This window comes from Anarhichas minor, unplaced genomic scaffold (genome assembly GCF_050575085.1).
Source record: "Anarhichas minor isolate MPS153535 unplaced genomic scaffold, ASM5057508v1 ptg000045l, whole genome shotgun sequence".
Taxonomy (NCBI): Eukaryota; Metazoa; Chordata; class Actinopteri; order Perciformes; family Anarhichadidae; genus Anarhichas; species Anarhichas minor.
In genome coordinates this window covers 3019556-3043380 of record NW_027466491.1, presented here as the reverse complement: position 1 = coordinate 3043380, position 23825 = coordinate 3019556, and the positions used below count along the sequence as shown (strand labels likewise).

At 42.5% G+C, this 23825-nt stretch overlaps 1 protein-coding gene across 1 annotated transcript; it reads right to left on the bottom strand.

The window, feature by feature from the left end:
• Positions 1-188: 188 nt before the first annotated feature.
• ccdc146 (coiled-coil domain containing 146) lies at positions 189-23818 on the bottom strand. Its single transcript, XM_076111840.1, has 20 exons — positions 23775-23818; positions 21575-21632; positions 19566-19648; positions 19195-19288; positions 18829-18902; positions 17737-17964; positions 17530-17619; positions 17108-17204; positions 16179-16271; positions 15785-15952; positions 15030-15118; positions 13515-13679; positions 13155-13230; positions 12323-12471; positions 12005-12233; positions 4190-4300; positions 3934-4071; positions 3199-3324; positions 1666-1788; positions 189-475 (listed from the first exon to the last, which is right to left on the bottom strand). The coding sequence occupies exons 4-20, from the start codon at positions 19255-19257 to the stop codon at positions 275-277; spliced, it is 2220 nt and encodes a 739-aa protein (XP_075967955.1). The 5' UTR covers positions 19258-19288; positions 19566-19648; positions 21575-21632; positions 23775-23818; the 3' UTR covers positions 189-274.
• Positions 23819-23825: the final 7 nt, after the last annotated feature.

The following is a 23825-nucleotide window of genomic DNA, read 5'->3' as shown; positions in this document are numbered from 1 at the left end:
AAATTAAAAAAAATACGGAAAACAAAATTACAACCAGATGTAGTACACAAGTACGCTCTCACATGACAAAACAGCAGTGGTATGCTGGACACCAAGGACACAAACATACACGAGGAGGAGGAGGAGGAGAAGGAAAGGTGCTGAGAGTTGTATAAAGAGCAGATGGATCAATAAGTGTGAGACAGAAATTAGTCAAATCACTGAAATATATATTTGTACAAATTACAAGCATTGACCAACATCCACAGGTTTATGACTACAGGTGTCTGGTTTTCTATATCTCTAAGGGTTTGAGCGTTGGTTGGCGGTAGTGTCTCATGTTGGCTCCCGGTTGGGAGGGTTTGAAGGGGGCCTGGGCGCCGTAGGGTTTGGGCAGAGGGAGCGAGTCGTCCTGGGGGATGTATGCGGTCGGACGGGCTTCAGCCGTGGTGTACGTTCCATTCGGCAGCTGGAGCCACTCGTCTTCTTCAGCAAGCTGCACGCACACGCACACACACACACACACACACACACACCAGAGGCAGTTTTAATATTTGATGCAGGACTGCATGACCTTGGACTAAATAGTTAGAATTCTTGAATTTTAATCATGAAAATGGAATAATTTCAAGATAATGCACAAAAGAACATGTTGAGTGCACGGGCCAAGACTCACAATCACTGATTAAAGTTTAAAGGATTCAGTGAGCTGCACGTGTTCGTCTATCTGACTGGCAGGTTATGATGCTCAGATCAAATGAAAGCTGCTTTTTCTTTTCTTTCGTGAACATGTCGAGTAAACAGCTGGCTACTGTGGTTTTTAGTCAATCATACAGTTTATATGAATAGATATATCATAAAATTACTTTTTTTTTTGTCACTGACAGTGGCTGGCAAAATTGATGTGAACCCAATATGGATGATGGATCAATTTGTAACCATGGCGGACTTCTGCTGAGAAAACAAAAACAAAAAACCTCTTCCAGTGTGCACATGTGCTCACGACACGACAGTCCTCCCTTTGACTTTCACCCCACAACAGCGAAATGCAAATGAACTGTGCCTAAATCCAACTGAGACTTCAAAGAGACGGCGATTTTCTCATGCATATGAACAGTTTATCCGCTGGCGTGTGATCTAAGGACTGCACACAAAAACAAAGGAATAATGGCTTTGAATGCAAACAAATAGCAGGAACTGGCAATAAATAAAACGGGACAAAACACATTCTCCCTCATCAGGTTCATAAAACACATTTATATTTCAAGAGGAACCTTGAAATGCATGACAAACACTAAATCTTCAGAAGAAGATTTATTGGTTATGCATTGTGCATGCAGAGAAATACAACTGAAATAAACTGGGGGGAGAAAATACAAGTCGCCATAATAACAGACTGGTTTCAGACACAACGGATCCCTGTTTGTGTTCCTTGTAGACTGGCGTCTAATTCTGTTTGTTTGCCAGTCTGCCTCGTGTTTGTGCATGTGGTGAAAACAATCCTACATCCTGTCTAATCTCTGTGTGTGAAGAGTTTCTAGTCACTTCTCCGTCTGAGTCTGTGCATGACCAGGTATGCAGCAGCCCCCATTGACCCTCCTCCTCCATTCCATCTTCTTTTCATGCCCCTCAGTGCTTTAATCAATTCTTGACCAGTGATGTTTGTGTGTGTGTGTGTGTCTTTACCCTCTCCCTCTCCTCTTTGTCCCTCTGTCTCCTCTTCTTGTCTCGGAGCATCCTCCTCCACTCCTCCTCTAACTCAGGGCACGGTGGCAGGCCCTGCTCCAGCTGCCGCTGGCACCTGTCCATCTGGAAACACAGGGGCAAGCGCGACAACCGTTCACTTTGTATTCCTCTCACTCTGCACTCTCCTGGCTCAATTCAATTCTAACTGCGCCTGAAAAAAAAACAGATGCTCGCATTACTGTCAGAATTTGGGCAAAGTTATGCCTCTGCATTTTCTAGTTCTACTTGTGTCAGCGGCACCCTGCAGGCATACATCAGCTGCGAGGGTTCTTCAGGTTACTAACATTCGGAAGGCATTTTGGGAAATCCTCTCATCTTAGTAGTTTAATCTTTAATTGAGACAGAAAACTTTCTGACTTTCTGTTCAAACCAGTGTCAGAATTTCAAAATGTTTTGCTTAAATTATGATTTAGCTGATGGCTCTTTGCCGTCTCTTACAAAGGCAGAATAAGTAGGATTTGTTGGTTTTGGTTTGTAAACACAACATTCGAAGTTGGCCCCTCCTCTCTGGCTCAACGACACCAAAGGCGCATGGCCTGTCTCGCCCATTTGTGTAGCTCCATCCTGGATGCGTGCTTAACGATCTGGCACCTGGTTACTACGTTTTAACGCTCAGACACAACAACACAACAATATATGATTTAACGGTGCAAAACAAAGGGTGTATTACGAACGATTGCTTTCTACTAGCCAAGAGAGACGCGTGGGATGGGTTCAAGGCAGAGGTGGAATAAAAATAAAGTTTAACGTTGAAGTACTGTAATTTCACGTCACTGTGTTTCACACCTCCACGTCTCATTCGATAAGCAAAGAATATTCAGAGGTTGACTTACTGTTAATATCAATATGGGTAGGAGCAGACAGCCAGGTGGGTCAATTGGCTGGTTAATATTTCATCACGTTATGTGGCTTAAATGGAAACAACATTGGAGCTTTTCTTGGTTGCTATGGATATGGCATTTGCTCATGGGCTGCTGGTGCCAGCATTTATATATTTCAAAAATATCGTTTTCATGAATTATTTCGGCTAATAATAGTGTAAAAGAAATCTGACATTGTGACAGCCCTGAATCCTGCAGATACCCAACCTGTTTAAAAAAACACTCACAGACTGTGAATGCTCCTGGACCCGTTCGTTGCTTTAATTAATTTGTTTATTCTTGAATCGTTTATTTTTCTTTCACTGACATGTCATTTTCATGAACCCCTTTGGAGTTTTCTTCATGAAAACTATTAATGAATATTATTTTGTCTCTCTGTGTTTGCCTCCCGATTCGTTTTTACCGTGCAAAATAAGCAAAAACAAATAGGTTCGAGGGGAATGATGGGACACGGTGAGAAATGACTGTTCTTCGCTTGCGGTCAGTGGAGAGAGAGACAGGAACAATAAGAAAGACAGTGGGAGACTGAGGGGGTGAATGTGCATCCAAGATCCCACTGTTTGAGCTGCGAGCGACCGGGACCACCTCTGACCTGGAGCTCTCTCTCTTTGATCTCTTGTTGGAGAGACAACGCAACAGCTTGCTTCATGGCGAGCTCTGCAGAGACAGCCATCATGCGGTGGTTGGTGTCGATTATGTGAGTTCGGAGCTCGTTTAACTGGAGGGCAGACAACACAAAACACACACACACACACAAACACACAAACACATACACAGATGAATCAACATGCATTTAGACTCAGAATTAATGACTTGATACACATAAGATACAAGTGGTGAAGCTAATTATTCAAAATATCTGATTTCATTTAGATCTGTCTCGATGCAAAATGATCATCGTGATGCCAAATTCATCTTCATTCATGTTATTATTACATTCCCTGAGTTATTACAACCTTGTTGAACCTTGTTCTTGAGGCTATTTATATGTCTATATACAGACAGCCAATGAGGGATAAAGAGAGACGGAGTAGGAAGGAAACTGTAATGCTCGGTGAACTCCTTAATGCCCGCTCTGCGTGCTCCTCACATGGACCGCACATAATCCTCAAACAATGTGCGAGTGTGTGCGTGAGAGAGACACAATGGGAGGTAAAAAATAAAAAACATGTGAAGAAACAGGTGAATGATATAACAAGTATCTTTGCGTGTGTGTGTGTGTGTGTTAATCTGAGCACTTATATTCCGTTGTGTGTGTGTTTCTGTCTGTGTGTGTGTGTGTGTGTACATGGGCTAAGCCTCGTCTCAAGTGGATCTTGCCGTCTACCTTCTTTGCCAGCGAGAGTCTGTCCTGATGGCAGTCCTCAGCCTGCTCGCTGAGTGGCTTCGAGAGCCGGGTCACCTGGTCCACGAGGAGTTCTTTTTCCAGCGACTGCCTCTCGCTCTCTGCTAGCTTCACCTCCAGCTAAATGCAAAAGGACACCGTTATTATGGCAAAAATCATGAAAATATCCCCGAAATTCATTCAAGTAGATAACCATGATTGCACGCACACACATAAAACACCTTGTGATGTCGTGTACCTGCTCAATCTTCTTGACCAGTTCCACAGTCGACAGGTCTTTGCCTTTTAGTTCTTTGTAATCAACAGTCCGGCTCAGACCTTCAAGTTTCTCGTCCCGGGCTTCTGACAACTGAGAGACACCGAGGGAATTAGAGACAAAAAACAAGACTATAGGTTAGCACTGTGTAAGTAACATTGTATGCATATTATAGACCTATACTATCAGCAAAACTGTAGTCATGTCTCTGTCGTTGCGTGTAAACAATACAGTAATTTCCCACAGGGGCCCACTTCACACAAATAAAGTGAAAAGCAACACATCTATAGAGTTCGTCAGCTACTGTCTGTGTTTCCAGTACCTTGTCCTCCAGGCATTTAAGATCCTATTGCACCGGGGATTTAAAAAAAAAAAAACCTGCTTAAGACATTTCTCAGCTAAACGTAGTGCCTATATGGGAGCTACTTCAGACTAGGTGACAAGTCACCGGCAAAGTGTGATAAAAGAAACCAAAATCTAAAATGCCACCGGATCCCTCTAAGGAACTGTTTAGACTTTAAAATATTCTGGCATACAGCAGAAATAGAAAGGGGAGTTAAGGATACACAAGGAAATAAAAAAAAGAAGATGAGTTCAAATAGAAGGTAGGAGGACAAGAGATGACATCAAATTGAGGGGACAGTGACAGCATTCAAGCCCTCTCAAGCCCCAACACACTTATTCTGAAACTAGTGAGGGGTCGAGAGTGTGAAATGTAGTGCCGACATGATTTATTGATTGAAAGTTAAGATGAATGACAGAAAAATTAACATCTAATACATTAATTAAAAGATACCCCTTGGAGTTTTTGATCCCCGGTAGCGCTGTGGACCGGTCTTTAAATGATTATGAATGTGGAAGAACAAGTCCGCACGAACTTGTGTTGTTTGTCCAGGCTTTGTTCAAAACACAAAAGAACCCTTCGTTAAAATTCTAGTGGCGATCCCAAAGCTTTGAAAGATACCAAATATGTCAGGCTGAATTTTGGGAAAATGTGATTAAAATGCACAAGACGTCGAGACCATTTTCATTTGATGGAATGTTGCAGCTGGACAAAAACCATTGCTGTCTTGTATATACGGCTCATACAGCAAGAGCTTGCTGGTGCTTGGAGGAGGATATGGGACTCATAGCTGCACCTGAATTCACCTGGTCAGTCCGCTTCACGTAGAGCATTTGGTTCTAATATCCATTATTTAACGTAGAGACAAAGACAAATATGGAGACAAGTGGCCTCCTAACCTGTGCAAGGACTGCAGATGGAAATGAGCAATTATAAAGTAGCTGCAATATCTCAACAGCCAATGGCCCCATTACAGCAAAATAAAGCGGGTCTATATATAAAAACATATGAAGCTGAGATGATCAAAGGAAGTTGACAGGGACCATAAAAAAGGACGTCAGCAGAAAATAGAAAGACGGCAAAGATCAGATGACAGAAACGAAAGAGCGAAGACATGAGAAAATAGGAATAGAAGCCTGGAGAGAAAGGAGACAAAATATAAGTGAAGAAGAAAGCGAGTGGACAGGGCAGCAGAGAGTAAAAGTGAGGAAACGAGGAGCAAAACAGCGTGTGGAAATATGTTGTACGCGGGGGTCTGACCTGCCGTGACCTGGCTTATGAAACAGCAGCTTCTCTCCACTCAACCGTGCGGCGTGTGTACGTGCGCACTCCTGCGCATGTCTATGTGCGTTCAATCCAACGTGAGAAATTATGTGCGAGACTTGAAAAAGACGGCGTGGAACAAAGCGGCGATTCCCGTTCTCCCCCCCCCTCCATGGAAGAGATTAATGAAGCCCCTGCAAGCAGACAGTGAGTCTGATTAAAACGGACTCCGGTGTTCAGTGCTCCCTCAATGTCATGTGAACCATAAGTTTTAATTTATTAGGATGACTGTCATGTGATTAACTGGAGGCGTTTGTCAGGCTAAAAAGTTACAGAATGCTCTGAGAGGACAGACGGCATTGACAGTGAGCATCCGAAAAGTGGAGACGAGAGCGGAGCATGATGCACTCGGAGAGTCTGATAAAAGGCTGACAGATAGAGGAAGATGAAGTGCAAGAGGGAAGACAGCATGAAGTCCAGAGTGACGAAAGGGAGGGAGAGATGGGATGTGAAAGCAGACAAGGAAGACGGAACCAGAGGGAGATGGGAGATGCAGAGAAACAGGAATTGAGGCTGACCAACAGGGACCAGGGTTATCTGCAGCTTTCACAGAGAATAGAACTTTGACAACAAAACCTTGTTCACGGTGCAAAGGAGTCGAATGCATGATTGAAACACATTAAAACGAAGTGATCATAGTACCACAGCAGAGTGCATTTTGAATTCTTCACACTTTTTTTGTGGAAGGAAATATAACGCAGCTGCAGTATTTTGCATATTTTTCGGAATGCTGGAATTTAAGTGACACAACAAACTATTTCTCGTGTCTTATCCACAGATATTTACTAACATTATAAAAATGCATGCCCTCAGAACACTATCTTCCATTTCTTCGTTTGGTATTTACAACGATCGGCATATAAATCCTCGGCGTTGGTGTTGACTTGTGTGCCGATTTGGTCAGCCAGCAAACCTGTGGACCAACTGAAGAGTGAACATTGGGTGTAAAGAAACCTTTAAATGTTGATAAACTTCTCAGACTACATTAGAATCCGCGTGTGCCCAGTCCTGCACTTTTCAATCTGACTGATCTGTGTCCCAACATCATTCGTAAGCACTTAAACACTCCATGATGGATGGACTACAGCGCGTCTCTGTCACTCTCCTACCCCTCTCTTCAATCTCTTCTTTTCTCTGCGTTGTGCATTCGCTCCTAGCATTGTTTTTAAAACCCGTCCTCCCTCTGTTCGTCTGTGCTGATGTTTGTCTTTCTCTTTGTATCCATCCGTCTCTGTGTCAGTGCTTCTGTTCTGCCTCTCTGTTTTCTTCATCTGACTGTCACAAATAATTGCTGCTTTCTTGGCTCGTGAATGCTGTAAAATGCATTCTGCGTGCGTGTGACAGCATCCACGCAGAATCCAATTTGCATACAATTTCCATAATTTCCGCTCAGTTAGTGGTTTAGCATGATGGCTTAAAAAGCCACATAATTGATGGCACGCCGCATGCTTAGCAGTATAATAATAAAGATCAATTATCACCTGATTTACATAGCACTTCCAAAAATTAGGTTACAAAGTTCCTCGCAATTAAAAGAGAAAAGGGACAGATCAGTAAGGCAGAAAGGTCAGTAAAGTAAAACCGAGGCAGAATCATAATAAGGTTATGTAAGGTTAATTGGCAGAACATGTGATCAGAGGAGCTGAACTGAAGCTTTCATAATAAATTATAATCAATTTGAAAATGTGCATTTTAACTGATTCAACTTAACCTTCAGGACCCATAATAGGTCACATAATATCAGATACACACGTATCATTAGCTAACCGGTAATGTCAAACTGAAGTAATGTTGCTCTGGAGGACGCCCAAGTCAGCTGTTGTTTTCAGATAAGGCAACTGGGATAAAAAAGTTGAAGGGTGTAAATGATCTTGTGGTGAAGCAGGGATTCGGAGTATGATACAGGCTGTGCTGGCCTGAATTCCTCAGGCAAATCACTGCACAGTCTTGAAGACCTCTGACAACAAAAGCCCTCGCTTTCACCCTCTAACTGGGACGCAGGAATAGTTATACGGTACGGTTCCTGCCTGCAGAGGACCTCAGGCTACATCAGGCTCATAAGACATTAAGAGAAAGATAACTCGGGGGCCAGACTGCATGACCTTAAGTGACTGCCTATGATTTGGAGCTGTAACCCCAACTATTAGCAACCAAAGTGTACGATGTGGGAACAAAAAGAGCATTTTTCTCTATGTCTGAAAAGCCAGTGCAAAGATTCCATGAGAGATCTGCAGCGGGACTCTTGAGCAGAGCTAATTTACTGGTGGTCCAACAAAAATATGTTGTGGAGTTACTCTCGTGACTATATTTGGGACACATCCCAACTTGTCTGAAGACACGCCCGAGTGCGCTCGCAGGGTGTTTAGGCCGCAGGGCGAAGATAACACAGATCGAAGTGAGTCACCGAATGACTTTCAAGGGTTGTAGAGCGAAGTTTCATCAAACTAGTCAACGAGAACAACAGTCAAGTAACAGTATTATCAGCCTTTTTTATTTTCATGCTCGCCTTCTCTGCTTTCTCTCTACCCCGTCTATCTTAAGTCTCTCACATGCAACACAGTTACTTGCACACATCTATCGAGACGTGATTGACGGTGGGTTTTTCCCATGGTAATGAGTCCAAGACAGGTTAGACAAAGATTTAGGAGAGGGACAGACAAACAGCATGACTCACTGCCGTAGGGACAGTGCAGTATGACATCAGCCTCGTACCCATTATAAATCCTTCTCCATTAGCGACTGTGTGTGCGCTCTAGAAATACCTCTCTGTTGGTGAGATTAGCTTTGCATGTAACTTTGTGCAGCGGACGTATAGCTTAGTCATTAGAGCACCGTCGAACAATATTCAGATGTTTGCCGCAAGGACATCATCGCAATTTCACAAACACTGCACCGATCTCAGCGTGGGCGGCCGTGCGCGCGCACCTGTGTGTGTGTGTGTGTGCGTTCTAGATGTCGACGTGCCCGGCGACTCATAAACAAGTAGTAAATTCAGAATCCAACAGCAACCGCTGTTTACATTGCAGCAATTAAAATTCCTCAGAGCAAACGAAAGCCTCAGAGTATATTGAACTTCAATAGTGTCACAGATGGCCCGATCTATCTTTGTCAAAATTCCCCATCACAGGGAGGGAGGGAGGGGGGGGGGGCTGTCTGCAATGAGCAGATAAACTGGTCACAGATGAATACAAATACACAATATATATAATGAATCGACAGCGAAGGCAGTTACATGGAAATTGAATTCGCATATAGAATGAATTCACAAGGAGGATGAATTGATTCGGCAAGCTTCCCGCCATAGGAGAAACCCCGGCGATTGGCTTTTTTTGCACCCAGTGGAGGATAGACGGCCGCGTGAGGGAGAACAGTGATTTGGAAAATGATTCCCCGAAAAGGAGAGGGAGAAATATGGAATGTGTGGATGGATGAACGGCAGACAGTGGAGCCGATTCACTAATCAGGGCCGTAACTGTTGATTGTTAAGGAGAGTTCCAGGAGTCTGCAGCCAGGCGAGCATGTTGACATGCCGAAGTTTAGCAGTATACACCTCGTTAACCATCTTTAGTTTAGTGTGCCAGCATGCTAACATTTGCTAATTAGCACAAAACTCATCGTACAGCTGAGCTCACGGGAATGCCATTAGGGATCACTAATGTAACAAAGATGTCCGTACCAACCCCATCCAAATATTACACTTAAAACCACTGATGACAAACCTCATGGTGGCGCTAGAGGAGAAGTCGGGGGAATCATCGAAGTCGGTAGGATTTATCCTCTGGGGATCATGAATATCTCTGGCAGGACCAAAGTGATAGAGCGAGGGTCATTGTCATGCTGCTGGCATGGCTACGAAAGGACAGAAGGAAGGAATGTACTGTATTTACAGCCAAATGCAAGGTCGGTCAGCAGTGGGAAAAATGATGTGAAAAGGGAAGGGAGGTTGGAAGGGACTTTCTACTGAAACAAATAGCTTCTTCCAGTGAAACGAAAACCCAGAGGATGCCTGGAGGGAACAATGACGGAAGGATGTGAGGAAGGAAAGAGTTAAGAAACTAACAATCGCAGAAACAATAGAAAAGAAGAGTGAAAGAAAAACAATGTCAGTGACGAGGGCTGTTTGTAGCAAACAGATGTACAGCAGAAGGAGCAAACAGATGGAGGAAAGGGGAAAAGGGGAAAAGCAGCACATGGTGAAGTCTGTTCCAACGCTGCGTTCATCCAAAAGAGCACAAGACTTGCATCAGAGAAGTCCAGCAGCGAGTCAAAACCAGCCACTCTGATCCAGAGCAGCGACACACCCAATCCCCCGACGCCAGGGAAACTCAGCGTGTGTGTGTGTGTCTCTCAAATCTCTCTCCTTCTATGCGTCAGTCACTCTTGCTATCGCAAAGTTGCTTGCGTTTTCACGTTAGTTATTCATGCGCGCCTCAGCCTGTGTCTGTGAAACTTGTGCAGTGTTTGGTTGTTTGGGTTTGTCCCTCTTGGTTTAGATCTTCATCTCCTCCTTTTCTGCATGTCTGTCCGTAGAGTCGATTTAGCAAAAGCACCGCTACCGTCTTTATTCAAACCTCTGAGAACGCTCAAACACGGTCAGCTCACCTGAACAAAATGAAGTCGGAGGACCCGGCTCTGAAAAAAACGAGGCTGCGAATCGACCGCTTTTGATGAGCGTTCAAAGGCAGCTTAGAGACGCACAGTAATGGTGCGTGAACCGGAAGAAAAAAAATATGCAATCTCACAAATTGTGCTTTCTTCTTGCAATGTGATGTGTTGCATGTGCATGCTCACAGTAGTTTCTGTGAGGAGTCTAGAGAGTCCTCGGAGAGAGCAAGTCAAATTCATCTGGAATACGGTCAACAGAAATACTTTTGCAGCAAAGTAGAATAAGAACATTGAGTCTGTTCATTATATTGAAAAGGAAGCCCCTCCAACACAGTACATTTACAAAGAGCAATTCAAAACAGAGATCTGCTGATTAGTGGTGCTCTTCTGGTGTCTGCATGTTACAAGTATTGTCTTGATGGGTTTGAACACAGCTGTTCTTTTTGGAGTTCCCCTAACTTTACAAAGATAGTTGAAAAATAGTCTGCAACGCCAAAGACACATCGGACTCCCTTACACACACAACCATCTTCTTCCAAAGATCCTATGAGGACTCCCACTGACATCTCATAAATGTCTAACAGTGTTCTTTTTTACAAGGTGGAAACACACACACACACACACACACACACACACACACACACACACACACACACACACACACACACACACACACACACACACACACACACACACACACACACACACACACACACACACACACACACACACACACACACACACACACACACACACACACACACACAGCTGGACAACGGCCTGCACAGAATTTGCCAGAAGATTCCAAAGAAAATCTTGCAGACACACAATCTGTCTTTTGAGTGCAACTTTGATCATCTGATCAGGAGGAGCTAATTGCCTGAGCGCTTCCAAAATAGGATTTTGAATCCACTGAGTTCGGCCACATCATGATGTAGGCAAGCTGTGATTGGACACTGGGGAAATGTGGACAGCCGAACAACTGAAGGCAAAATCTGCACAGATAAATGGAATTATGAGCAAATGCACTTCAGACAAGCTGTGGAGGCCTTATAAAAAGTTATTAACACAAGCTGCTACGTGCAATTCTCATCCAATACAATCAAATACAATCGGAGGAGGACCTCCCTCTTGCAACAAAGAAGCAGCACAGAACTGTTCAGCACCACAGTGCACCTTTGCTGTAACAGAAGTAACTAGACAGCAGGCTCTTTTCACAGCAGACAATAGTTCAACTAAAATGTTTATTAGTGTTTTCATTTCCTGTTGGCAAGGACTGAGAGAAAGCACAGACAAAAGGGGAAGTAGGCATTGGGAGACACTGTCACCGGGACACTGTCATCACTGTTCGCACAACAGAAATGAATATTAATGCATGATTTATAAGAAACATGTCTATTACTCATCCTCAGCTATTTTAACCGTTGACCAAGTACACACACACACACACACATCTATCTGTATCTGTTAATATCTGTGTATGAATGTGAGGGTTTTATGTTGGTATACACGCACACTTTCCCCACCTCTATCTGCAGCATGGCGATCTCTCCCTCCAACCGTTTGTTGAGGGGCACCTCCTTCTTCTTCAGGTCTATCCGTCTCTTCTCCTCATTAATCTCCAACTGGAAGTCTCTTATCTCCTTTTGCAGGGTCTCCAGTGTCATGTTTCCCTCAGCGATGGCGGCCTGCTGGACGTTCACCTTTTCATAGTAGCCGAATAACACCTCGTCGTGCTCCAGGAGCTGGATGCCACTGTAGGCGACACACACACACACAAACATTAACACATGTAATTTAGATCCGCTAGTTAACGTTATGTAAGCTCCAAATCGTGAACATACAGAAAATTGCGGCGCTGTATGGCCGTTTCATGATTCTTGTTTATTTCCAGAAGTGCCTGCTCCTGGAGGTTGATGGTTTGTGCGAGTTTCATCAACTCCAGCTGGTTGTCTTCATACTCCTGACTGACCTGACGGTGCTTCCAGGCAACCTAGAAGATGGGAGGGAAAGAAAGTAATGTGATATATGTTTTTCGAGCCAACACTTTGTGCTGATGTAGGATACTTTTAAATTTCATTCTGATCGGTTGAACTTGCACTGCACACATCCGACTCAAAAACTGTTGAACTGTTGTTCAGTGATATGAATACGGATGCACAAACCAAAAAAACACCACTCACACAATTTCTAAGCGTCATTGTGGAAAAAACAGTGTTTTTCATTAGCAAGAAAAATGGAAAGAAAAATGTTTTTGCTGTTAAATGCAATGGAAAGCATCCACATGACATTAAAACTACTTCGACAGAAGACAGCAGAAATGTTCACAAACGGTTGTAAACTATACATTTTTTTATGGCTTACTGTTTAAGAGTGTAATGAAATACCAGGGAAACTGGATGTGGGGTTTGCCTCCTTAACATTTCTAGAAGGGCTCTTAAATCTTGTTGAAGACTCATTTAAAACAACTCAACAACAGCTTTGTCTCCATATCTCTGTTCCCCCCTGGATCACGTTATTCTTAACAACATATCAATTAGCATAATTAAACTGCCAAATTAGTGAAAGTAGCTTGCGGCAAAGAAGACCCACAGTGTGTTTTGACTGGTCTCGTCTCTGTGTTTGTGCGTGTGTGTGGCTGTGTCTGTGTGTGTCTGTGTGTGTGTGTGCCGGGACCTTGGAGATTTCATTGTGCAGTTTGTCTCGTATTTTGGAGCTATTAGAGATCTTCATACGGGCCTTTGTGAGTGATCTGGAATGGACACAAGTAAGCGCACACACACAAAGATAAATATCAGAAATAGTACGCACAATAAAAAGGACACAGATGATTACCAACAAATGCACTAGTGGAGAAAAGTGCTACAACAAACTATCTTAACAAACTGAACCTTACAACCTTTACAGACACAGCATTTGTTGCGTTGCTATTAAGAGCATTGTATCATGGATTCCTATGGCCTTTTTTTCTGCATTAGTAGGTATCATTCTACTGGACCAACATCGACCCTCCCTCTGTAAAACACATGTACATACCGGTCCTTGTTGATGACAATGGTGCGTTGGATCTCGGTCTCATTTTCCATCACTTTAACCTGCTCCGTCAGCTCTGTGATCGTCTGTGAGGCGATCTGCTTCAGTTTGACGTACTTATTCTTCTCATCCGTGACCATGTTGCACAGCTTACAGTACCGTAAAACTCTAAAGGGAGAAAACACTGATAAGCAATGAGCTCATTTTTTTATCTGGATTATACGATATCTGGCTCCAACAAAGAGCAGGTTTTTGACATGTTTGTCATTTACAGTTATGTTTCTTTTGATCATTTGCATTTACGTAGCCAGCGACAGCTGTAAAACACATCGAGTTTATTCTCTTTTTGTAGCATCTTGATATCTACTGTAGGATTTATATCCATAGCCAAGTTGTCAAAGGCTGACTAAACTGACTCAAGGCAGCAGTGGCTCAGTCTGTGGGGACCAGAAGGTCGCCAGTTCAACCCTGCGTATGGACTATGGACTGGCAGCTGGAGAGGTGCCAGTTTGCCTCCTGAGCAAAGCACCGAACCCCCGAACTGCTCTAGCCCTGTATAGAGGCTGCTCCTAATGCTGGGATGGGTTAAATGCAGAGACTGAATTTCACTACATTATGCTGTGCACGATTGTGTGCAATAATAAAAGTTGATTTTACATGTTGCTCAGATAGACATTGTCTGCTTTTACGGGCTTTAGGTCTAGGCGTGCTTAAAATAAATGAAGTCAATGTGGACAAAAATGGTGCAATCTTAATATCTAATAAATATATAAATCTCATCTGAAGTATGGTAAACATAGTAAAAAGCCATATTCATGTGCATCACAAATGATCAGTGAATCAAATAATGACAGAACTTAAGTCTCATGCAGGATGACATTTCATTACATTTCTATTTGTAAGACATGAGAGTTGTGAACAGTGACTGCTAAATACGAGAACGTTTGTTTGTGTTACAATGACAGAGAGAGGAAACACAATATTTAATCATCATCCTGTCCTGTCTTTGCCCGACTAGATGCAGTTTGCAGGGCGGATCCATATCAGACTGTAGTCCATGGTCGTGAACTAATTGAATGTAGAGGGAGTCGGCTGTTGTACTGGGTGGTGCCAAATGCATTAGACTCTGCCCGAACACTGAAGTATGACCAATTAGTAAGTTAGGGTTTTTCTAGCCTGACAACATGTGCAGATGTCTGAATTAATTGTGATCCCAGCTGTTGCACAGATCAGAGGAGCCAAACAAATAAACTAGGGATTCAATTATCAGTCACATCACTATACCGTAGGAATTCAATTTGCTCCCCACACTGATGGCAAACACCATGGAGATCTTGTACAGGTACTAGTAGACCCTGGATGCAGGAACACCACTCCTACCGCTCATGGACGGATTATGAGATACCTCTCCTACGTAGGACGAAGACACACAAACTTTGTAGTCGTTCAGCCGCTTTTTGTGGACGTTTTGCGTCGCTTTGTGTCTGGGAAATTAGAAGAGAAAAACAACAGTGACACCTGCGCTGCAGCATAGCGTTCAGCTTGTTGTGGTCCATGATGATGAGGTCTTTTTCTCGCAGCTCCTGCTGGATGTGCTGGTTCAGCTGCTGTGGATAGAGTTACACAGGTGAAACCACAGTATCATCACTTCTGTGTGGGTGTGTTTACGAGTGTGTGTGTGTGTGCTCACAAACGTCAGCCTTCAAATCAGATTTGTGAGCATGCATTTTTCAGTAAAGCAGCTTCTACTCCGACACTTTAAGACATAAAACAGCTCAGGTGACCTAGCTGTCCTGGTTAAGTGTACAGATCTGTAAGAGTTTTCAGATTTCATTGATTCATTTTGGAGCTAGTCATTGTCATTACTTACTAATCAGGCAGGAGATAAACTGTAGTTACCAGTGGTACTGTTTCAGAAAAGCAGATAGATTTGATTCCAGCTGACAGGGAGAATAGAGTACCAAAAGCAATTTCAGCCAAAAATTGTCCCCCTTACACTCTTCAATTTCTCCGAACTAAAACTGCCTCGTCTCTCTCTTTTTAAATCATTCTGAAATCATCACATTGTAGTGACAGTAATATTGTAAGGGCTGAAATTGTGCTTTTGTCATTTTTGGTCACATTCATTATTAACATATGAACCTACTTTTAGCTTCCCTTTGATGTGTTTGACACTTTGGGGTGAAATACGCATGTTCAGTGTCTGCGAAGGTTATTCAAAGGCACTAATGATGACATTAAAACCTATTTTACATTGTGTGTGTGTATTGCACCTCCCCTCTAAGCAGTTCCCGGTGCTTCTGGCCTCTCTCTTCCACTTTGATCTGTGTCAGACATCTGAGGTTATGGAGTTCTTCTCGGAGGCAGTTCGACTCCCTCAGCAGCCCCTGAATCATCCCATGCTGCTGCATCGTCTGGCTCTCCTCGACACAGACTGATAGCTGGTTGAGAAACACATTTAACATTGTTTTCAGCTGAAGAATCCCACAATTTGACTGCAACTGAAGGGTTACTGGCAGCAGAATCGGACAGCAAAGTGGACTGAAAGTCCTTTACTACAAGGAAGATGGTTATTGAAACTTTCTTCTGTGTAAAGTTTGTACCTTTCCCCAAAGGGATTTTTACAGCTGCTAATGATAATGTGTCCACCCACGCACATTTACTCACCTGCATTTTAAAGCTGACTTTGAGAGCATCCACCTCTTTTTGGAGCTCCATCCTCTGCTGAACGCTGGCCTCTTGTTTGGGAACAGCATCTAACTAGAAGTTGGAATCAAAAGTCTGTTCAAATTTTCAGCGTGCAAGCGTACATTGGGTGTATGTCAGACCCTGGTCCTAAGTAAAAAAGACATAAAAATGTGTTATCGCTTGCTCCCCTGGTTGCACATTAGTCCAATAGACTTTATAAAATTCTAAAACTTCAAATCAAATCCCATATTAATCATTGATCGAAAAATAATGAATACTATACATGTATCAGAGTTTCTCTGAGGCCTTTCTGATAGCCGTTGGATCCAGTGACACTCGACTCATTAAAAATGAACGTCTTTAGGCGTTGGGATTGCCCCGCTCTGCAGGGTTGCCAGGACTCCTGTTGAGTGGTACGAGCTACTCCGCTCCATATTTAAAATGTGTCATCCATAGAAGAGGGAGAAGTTGTCTAAATCAGTATAATGTGTCAAATGTTTGTGGTCCAACGCTGTCGAATCCTCATCTAAACCGCCTTCAAAGACAAATCAGTTATTAGTTATTGTTCATGTGATAGTCGTTATTGATTGGCAGACCTAGTGGAAATGAATGAATCATATTTTATAACTGCTTTGCTTTCAATATCTCCTCAATGCATGAATTCCCTGATGTGTCATTGTGATTTCCTTTCATATTGTTATGTGCTCGTGATATTTGCTGATGCATTTCCCATGACTCTCCCCTCTGCTCTTCTTCTCTCTTTCTTTTTAAAAACTGTGATCGTCAGTAAAATTACAGGAAGCTCAAGAAATTAAAAAATGCTTCTGGTGTCTGCCAGACTACTCATGAATACTGCGGCTGCTTCCAATCTGAGAAGATGTTTTCTTCTATATGGACTCATTGGTCACCTGTGCCTGTAACTCATCGTAGATAGACTGCGTGTGCTGTAGCTGCTCAGTGGCCATGGTCAATGCGTGCTCCATCCTCTTGAGGGCTTGCAACTGCCTGATGAGACACACAGGCATATTTTAAACATGTATTATTTTTACGAGGCTGTGACTCCTTCAAAAGGAGAAGAAGCTCAAAGTTTGGCTCATTATATACACATATTAATATATAAAAACATTCACAGAAACATTCCATGTACGCACTGAAGAGTACAGCCACACTGTGGAAATTAAAACCACAAGCTCTTTGACTGAATATCAAATACATGTGAAAAAACACATATATTTACTGTATATTTTACAGTGTGTACTTATTGAGGTGTCTTGTTATTCGTGGACTCATTTACTTGTGCGATGGAACTCAGTTTGACGTCACTCTGTACCTATTTTTCTCCCTGAGCTGCACAGATTGGCTCTCATACAGGTGCTTCCTGTCGCACATGATGCTCTGCAACTTCATTTCCAGGATTCCTCTGGTGGTGAAAGCACAATGACGTGCATGAGAACGCACAGCGAAAGCCTCTCTCTTCCAACTTCTAAAGCTCTCGCCTTAGTGTCAAATTTTTTCGGACTGTGTGAGAAGTTTGTACCGGTTCCCCATGAGTTCAGCCTCGTCCTCCCTGTTGACCTCCCGCTCTTTCAGCCGCTGTCGGCACTCCTTCTGACTGGCACCTACTTGGGGCCTGAGACCCTCCAGCTCCCCGTTCAACTCCGCCTTCTTCCACCTCAGAGAGCGGTTACGCCCGTCCACCTCCTTCACCTGCTGCTCCATTTCTGATGCCTCTGTATTTAGCGCTTCTATCTTCTTCATTGCAGATCTAATGTGTTTAGGAGGGTGATAGGACAAGTGTAAGTGTAAGACCAAGAGAAGAACATCTGTTTATTACTCTTCACTTGCACTGTAGGAGTGCATATCTCATGAAATAACAGCTTGTGTGTATCCTCCATCTTTTTACATACACTCCCAAGTACCGCTCCGCTTTGTGAATTTCAAATCACAAGTCACAGCTCACATAGCTCATGCAGGCAGTTCCACTGCATCACTTGCAAAGCCAAATATTCATTTGAAATGAACATAAAAGAGACTGCAGTGTGCCAGTGGAACCATTCTCTGGTGACGAAGGGGCTTTTGAATGCAGCTAAACTTGAATACAACAATGAATGATGTCTGATGCATATGTTTGCAATGTGTTTTTAAATTAGAGGGATTGAAACCTTTAAATTCTCGAGAAGAATTTGACTATAATAGTGCACCTTTTTGTCAGTTCTTCACATGGACTGAAACACACTGTGCATCAAAAAGGTTGTGACTGGAAAAGATATGTTAGCGGGAGGAAACCGAACAAGTATTAACCTGGGAAAAGTGATGCATCTTGCAGAAAAATAAATGAAGAAACTTTGTTTAATCTGTTCCGTATCAGGCCCAATCAAAAGTTCACACTGAGCGAAAACACTTGCGAGTGGAAAAGTACAGCTCTTTCGTGTGTAGGAGTTCAAGATGAAGGGAAGGAGGTAGATTACAGAAGGATTTGAGCCAACTGACAGGGAGTGACTTAATTTTCTAAATATGTCTCTGCTGTCTTTTCTTCCCAGTGTTGTCTGACTGAAGCGCCCTTACTGGCTCATTTTTATTCCTGGTGTTAAAAACGTATGAAGAATATCAAGCGGCTACATGTACTTACTCCTTATTTGAGCGTTTCCTCTCGATCTCCTTAAAAACCTGGTCAGGGATGCTGATGAGCCTGGCTTTCTCAGCCTTATTAGAGACAAACACACACACGAATGTAAGAAAATAACATATTTGTTATTTCATTGAGGGTATGCTGTAAACTATGTCCGTCCGTACACGCACACACACACACACACACACACACACACACACACACACACACACACACACACACACACACACACACACACACACACACACACACACACACACACACACACACACACACACACACACACACACACACACACACACACACACACACACACACACACACACACACACACACACACACACACACACACACACACACACACACCTCTTTGAGCTCTATGATCTCCGTCTTGTCTTCCAGCTCTTTCTGCCCTTTCAATATCTGCATTTCATTAGTTTCCACATCTTCTGTCAGACGTCTGTGCGTGGAGTGAGGGCAAGATGCACACAAAAAGAACCCGAATTATCTGAAGAATTCTGATTAACAACCACTGAAAAAAAAAAGGTTCAGCTGCTCTGCTTCTTTGTTGAAATGGACAATGAGCACACTGAATGAAATGTAAAAAAAGATGGACGCACAAAAAGACAACGTTATGAAGAGCTCCACAGAGTGAATATGAACACCTGTATCAATCTGCAGGGCAAGCGTGAGCGAACTGCATGCGCGCTTCTCTGAACAGCAGCAAGAGTAAATACCTGACTTCCAGTTGTCTCTGGTAAACCTCTTTCTTCAGATCCTCATATTTGTCTTGCAGGCTCTTTGTTCTGCTCTCCAGCTCCTGGAGGACCCACCAGCAGCATGAGCATTAGGTCACAAATCAAGTATTTCAGGGCTATGATGACAATTTAATTGAGCTCAGGCTACATACCATTTCTTTTTTCTCATTTCAACTCTCAGAGTCAGCTCGAACAGCTTCTGCGTTGCACGTGGATTTTTGCTTTCAATGTGACGACAACTACTGTCAAGTCTTCTGATGTTTCAGTTGTAAATCTTATTTTCAGTGCTGTGACTAGTTCTAGTTTGATGAAAGCACGAGCATGAACTAAACCAGCTGTTTTTAATTCAACTTAATAAATCGAATGCACTTCAAAGCTAGTTTGTGGTTTTTCTCCAGTAAATACAGCAAAAACAATCAGAAATGTATGCGAGGACTCTGTAATTAAACGCATAGTTTATTAATCATGTTTGACATGTAATGTGTGTTTGCGTCATATAATTAATATCACACTTAATGATGTAGGCCCCTAATAGCATATTGTTTCAATAACAATGGGGGAAAAAGGACTCTTTACACTAGAATAAATGGCCCGAACTGCTCTAGTAAAGGCAGCAGCTTCTGCTATTCAAATAAACAGAAGAAGACATCGCATTTGACCGCACGCTTCTGATGTTGTACATTTTGAGAATTGCTCATGAGTCCTGGTGCTGTGCGTGTCCGCAGTGGTAATGCGATGCTTTTGCCCACTCGATACTTCCACTCGATAATTCATTCTGAGCAGTCAAAATGCTGCAACTGTTTCACTGCAATACTGGCTCCCGAGAGAGTAGAAAACCAGCTTGTAAATTCTCTTTTTCGGAGCCCTTCTTCTCTTACTGCAAGTATCAACATGGGCATGTCCGTCTTCTTTCCCCCCCCCGTTTTGTCCCTTGAAGGGTACTAACCAGGGGGCACTGCAGTTTTTAAAACACGATGGGAAAGATACCATCCAGAGGCATGAAGGCAGAATTGTAACACATTTGAATTGTTTTGTCTTTGTGATCAGTAATTAAACAGTAGTTGCACGACATTTGAACCCCCAAAAGCATTCAAAATCAAAAAGTTAATTAAAGCTGCGGAATTGATTCAACGAGCCAAAGGCGTAGGTTTTGTTTCAACGAGAGGTCTCGGGGTCCACCCCCAGGAAGTTTTCAGCATTCTGATTTTGAGCCTTGTTTTGTCATTAGCGGTAGAGGCAACATTATTCTAATGAAGTTTGATGATTATAGAATTGAGAAGGCGATGCTCCCTGAGACTATACCCTAAGTGTCTCATGTTAGTATTCTTGTTTTAGTGCTGGTGATTAAACAGTTACTGTCCATGCTCAAACTGCACTGCATCGGGGTAGACTTCTGACAAACTAAATAATAAACGTAATACAGTATTAATACACCCCGCAGCATACTACAGAGCATGCATCAAGAAGATACTGGGGTTCTAGTATGATGTGCGAATGTAAAAAAACCTTACATTTGTTCATTTTAATACAATACTCAGATAATCATGAATATCATAAGACAGTGTGAGCATTTTGACATTGCATTCTTTGTGTTGATTGGGAGCAGATATTTATACTGGAAGAGACTGTGCTATTAGCAACTGTCCAAACACCAGCCTATTTTTGGCTCTGACACTTGTATGTTGTTATGCATTTGTGGACCAGCCTTTAAGAATTTAATTTCTTAGTTCTCAAAAAACAAAAGTTAAAAACCTCTCTCTAGCTGTAACAAGGATTACAACTTTTATAACTTGTATGCCATCATTTTGTGGGAATTGGAGATTGTAAAATAAAATCTTTCAGCTGCTAATGGCAAGTCCTCATATAGAGGGATTAAGCCTGGATGGAGGCTTAAAGTAAAACTCATATCTATCCTCCCTGAAGACCGTTGTTGCAGTGGTAATCCACGCCTCTGAAACTACACCTGGATGGTGCAATGATGAACTTACAGCAGGTTTCGGCTGAATCTCAATCTCTTTCTCCAGATACCGCTTCTCTTCCCAGAGACTGCATAGGGGTGAGGTGAGGTAGAGAGGAAGTAAATTGGAAAAAAAACAAGTGTTATTAAGAGCAACAAATAACATGTTTCAGTTCCTGGTTCAACAGAAAGAGGAATGGGTATTTACATTTTCTTTTTTTAAATACACCGATGTGCAGTTTCCAGTTAACCAAATGTCATGCTTAATTCCTCTAAATTGAAAGAGAAAACTAATGAAGCCGTAGCTGTCAAAACTTTTGAGTAAGTTGCTATGAAACCTTTCAACTATTAGTGAGTGAATAATATATACAGTATATATATATATGCCATTCCTTGGACACACATAATGTATAAAAGAGCCAGTATATATATACACACGCTTTCTCATACATAAACACAGAGAATCATAAATGAAGTACCCCACGTAGTATAAATGTGCATATAAAAACATAATTCCTATGAATTTTTCATCACCCTGAGGCAGATGCTTTTTGAGCAGTTGATTAAAGTTTGTATGAAATTATTTCGAGTCAGCTCTGTCATTGTAAAATAAACCTTACAATAGCACATAGTGTCCAGCCGCACGTTTCACAAAGCAAATTATATTAATCTTCCTGACAAGTGTGATGTATTGGATGTTAACTGATACAGAGAAAGCTGCATGAATGCTAAAATATGTGACTGGAAAAAAAAAAAAGTGCTGAATTCCTGTGTGTCTGTTTGGCTAAAGATAAAAGACGCATAGATTTTAAAAAGGCATATTTGCATGGTGAACATCTGCCTGTCATATGCAGACCGCTGGCCATTTGGACAAGAGAGGAGAAAAAGGGGAAACAAAAAGAAGAAAAGTCAGGAAGGAGGTTGGACTGGAGCGGATGAAAGACAGGGCAGAGAGAAGAAGAAGCAGAGAGGACAAGAGAGCTCACCACCAAACACTGTCACAAATAATATGCACACTCAGTGTCTAATCCTGTCTATTACAGCATCCTCTGAGAATGCTCTGTAAGTGGTTTTCATTTAATATTTCAATTACCACTGGGCCTTCAACTCTCTAAATCACTGTATCACAGGGATCATATCTTTGCAACACAGTGGTGAGAATATGCGCTGCGAGTGGTTTAATATATGCCGATGCAATCCAGGTTCAAATGCGGTGCGGAAAAGACAAGAAAATAGATCTGATTCAAAGGGCATTAGGCTGTTCGGTAAATAAGGAGCATTGTGAGCTTATTACTTACTGACACTTCAACAGTTTTATCCGCGGTGCTTGTACTTCAATGCAAATTTCAACAGCTTTCCGTGCTACACTGAAGCTGATATTTGAAGTGATTTCATCGCTAACCCTTCAACTGATTTCAACTGCTTACATAGTGTACAGTTCGACTACTTTCATTTCAAACATACAAACCGACATGAAACTTGACTTCCTACGGGGCAGAGAAACTTGCCTATTGCCTATTACCTGGAATTTCAGTTGCCTTCATCATTTACAGTTCAACTGAAATTTGAATCCAAGGAGGAAAAATTCCACGATGACATATGCAACCTGTAACGAGGGGTCACGTGTAGACGTTGCTATGTTTTCAAGGATCAGAAACCAAAATGTTTGGGAGCCACTTGTCTGTGTTACCATGTCTCTTAGCAATGTTCCAGTAACCTCCATTTGGCCCTTGAAAAGTAGAGTTTGGGTACAGAAAAGCGGGAGATCCTCGAGTGAGTGTTATTTTTCTATTTCTGTGGGTGTGTTTGACCCGTTGGACGCACTAATAGCGGTGTTGAGTGAGTTGTGGAAAGGAAAAGAGAAACCTGCAGCAGAAAACAGGAAAATTGGTTGCGAAGAGAAAAGAGACTCGTGGGAGCGGAGGGAAAGGATTAGAGGAGAGGAACAGAAACAGACTCCAGGACTGACGTCAACAAAACTAACCAGCGCGCAGTTAAAGGCAAGTTACACCCAGAGCAAACATAAAAATCCACTTAAACCTGCTATTCGTATCGTGAACTGCGTACATCACGCTTTCCCCATCACATAAATACTTTAACAAAAACTACGTTTAATATATTGGCAATAAAATACCCAACAGTAGCAGAACTTTTTCTTCTTATAACAATGAAAAATTTCAGCGGCACAGAAAAAAATACTGTAGGCTAAGCAAAACACACACAGTACCAACCCAAACAGTGTGTGTCCGTGTGTCCGTGTGCGTGTGTTTCCAAGCATGCAT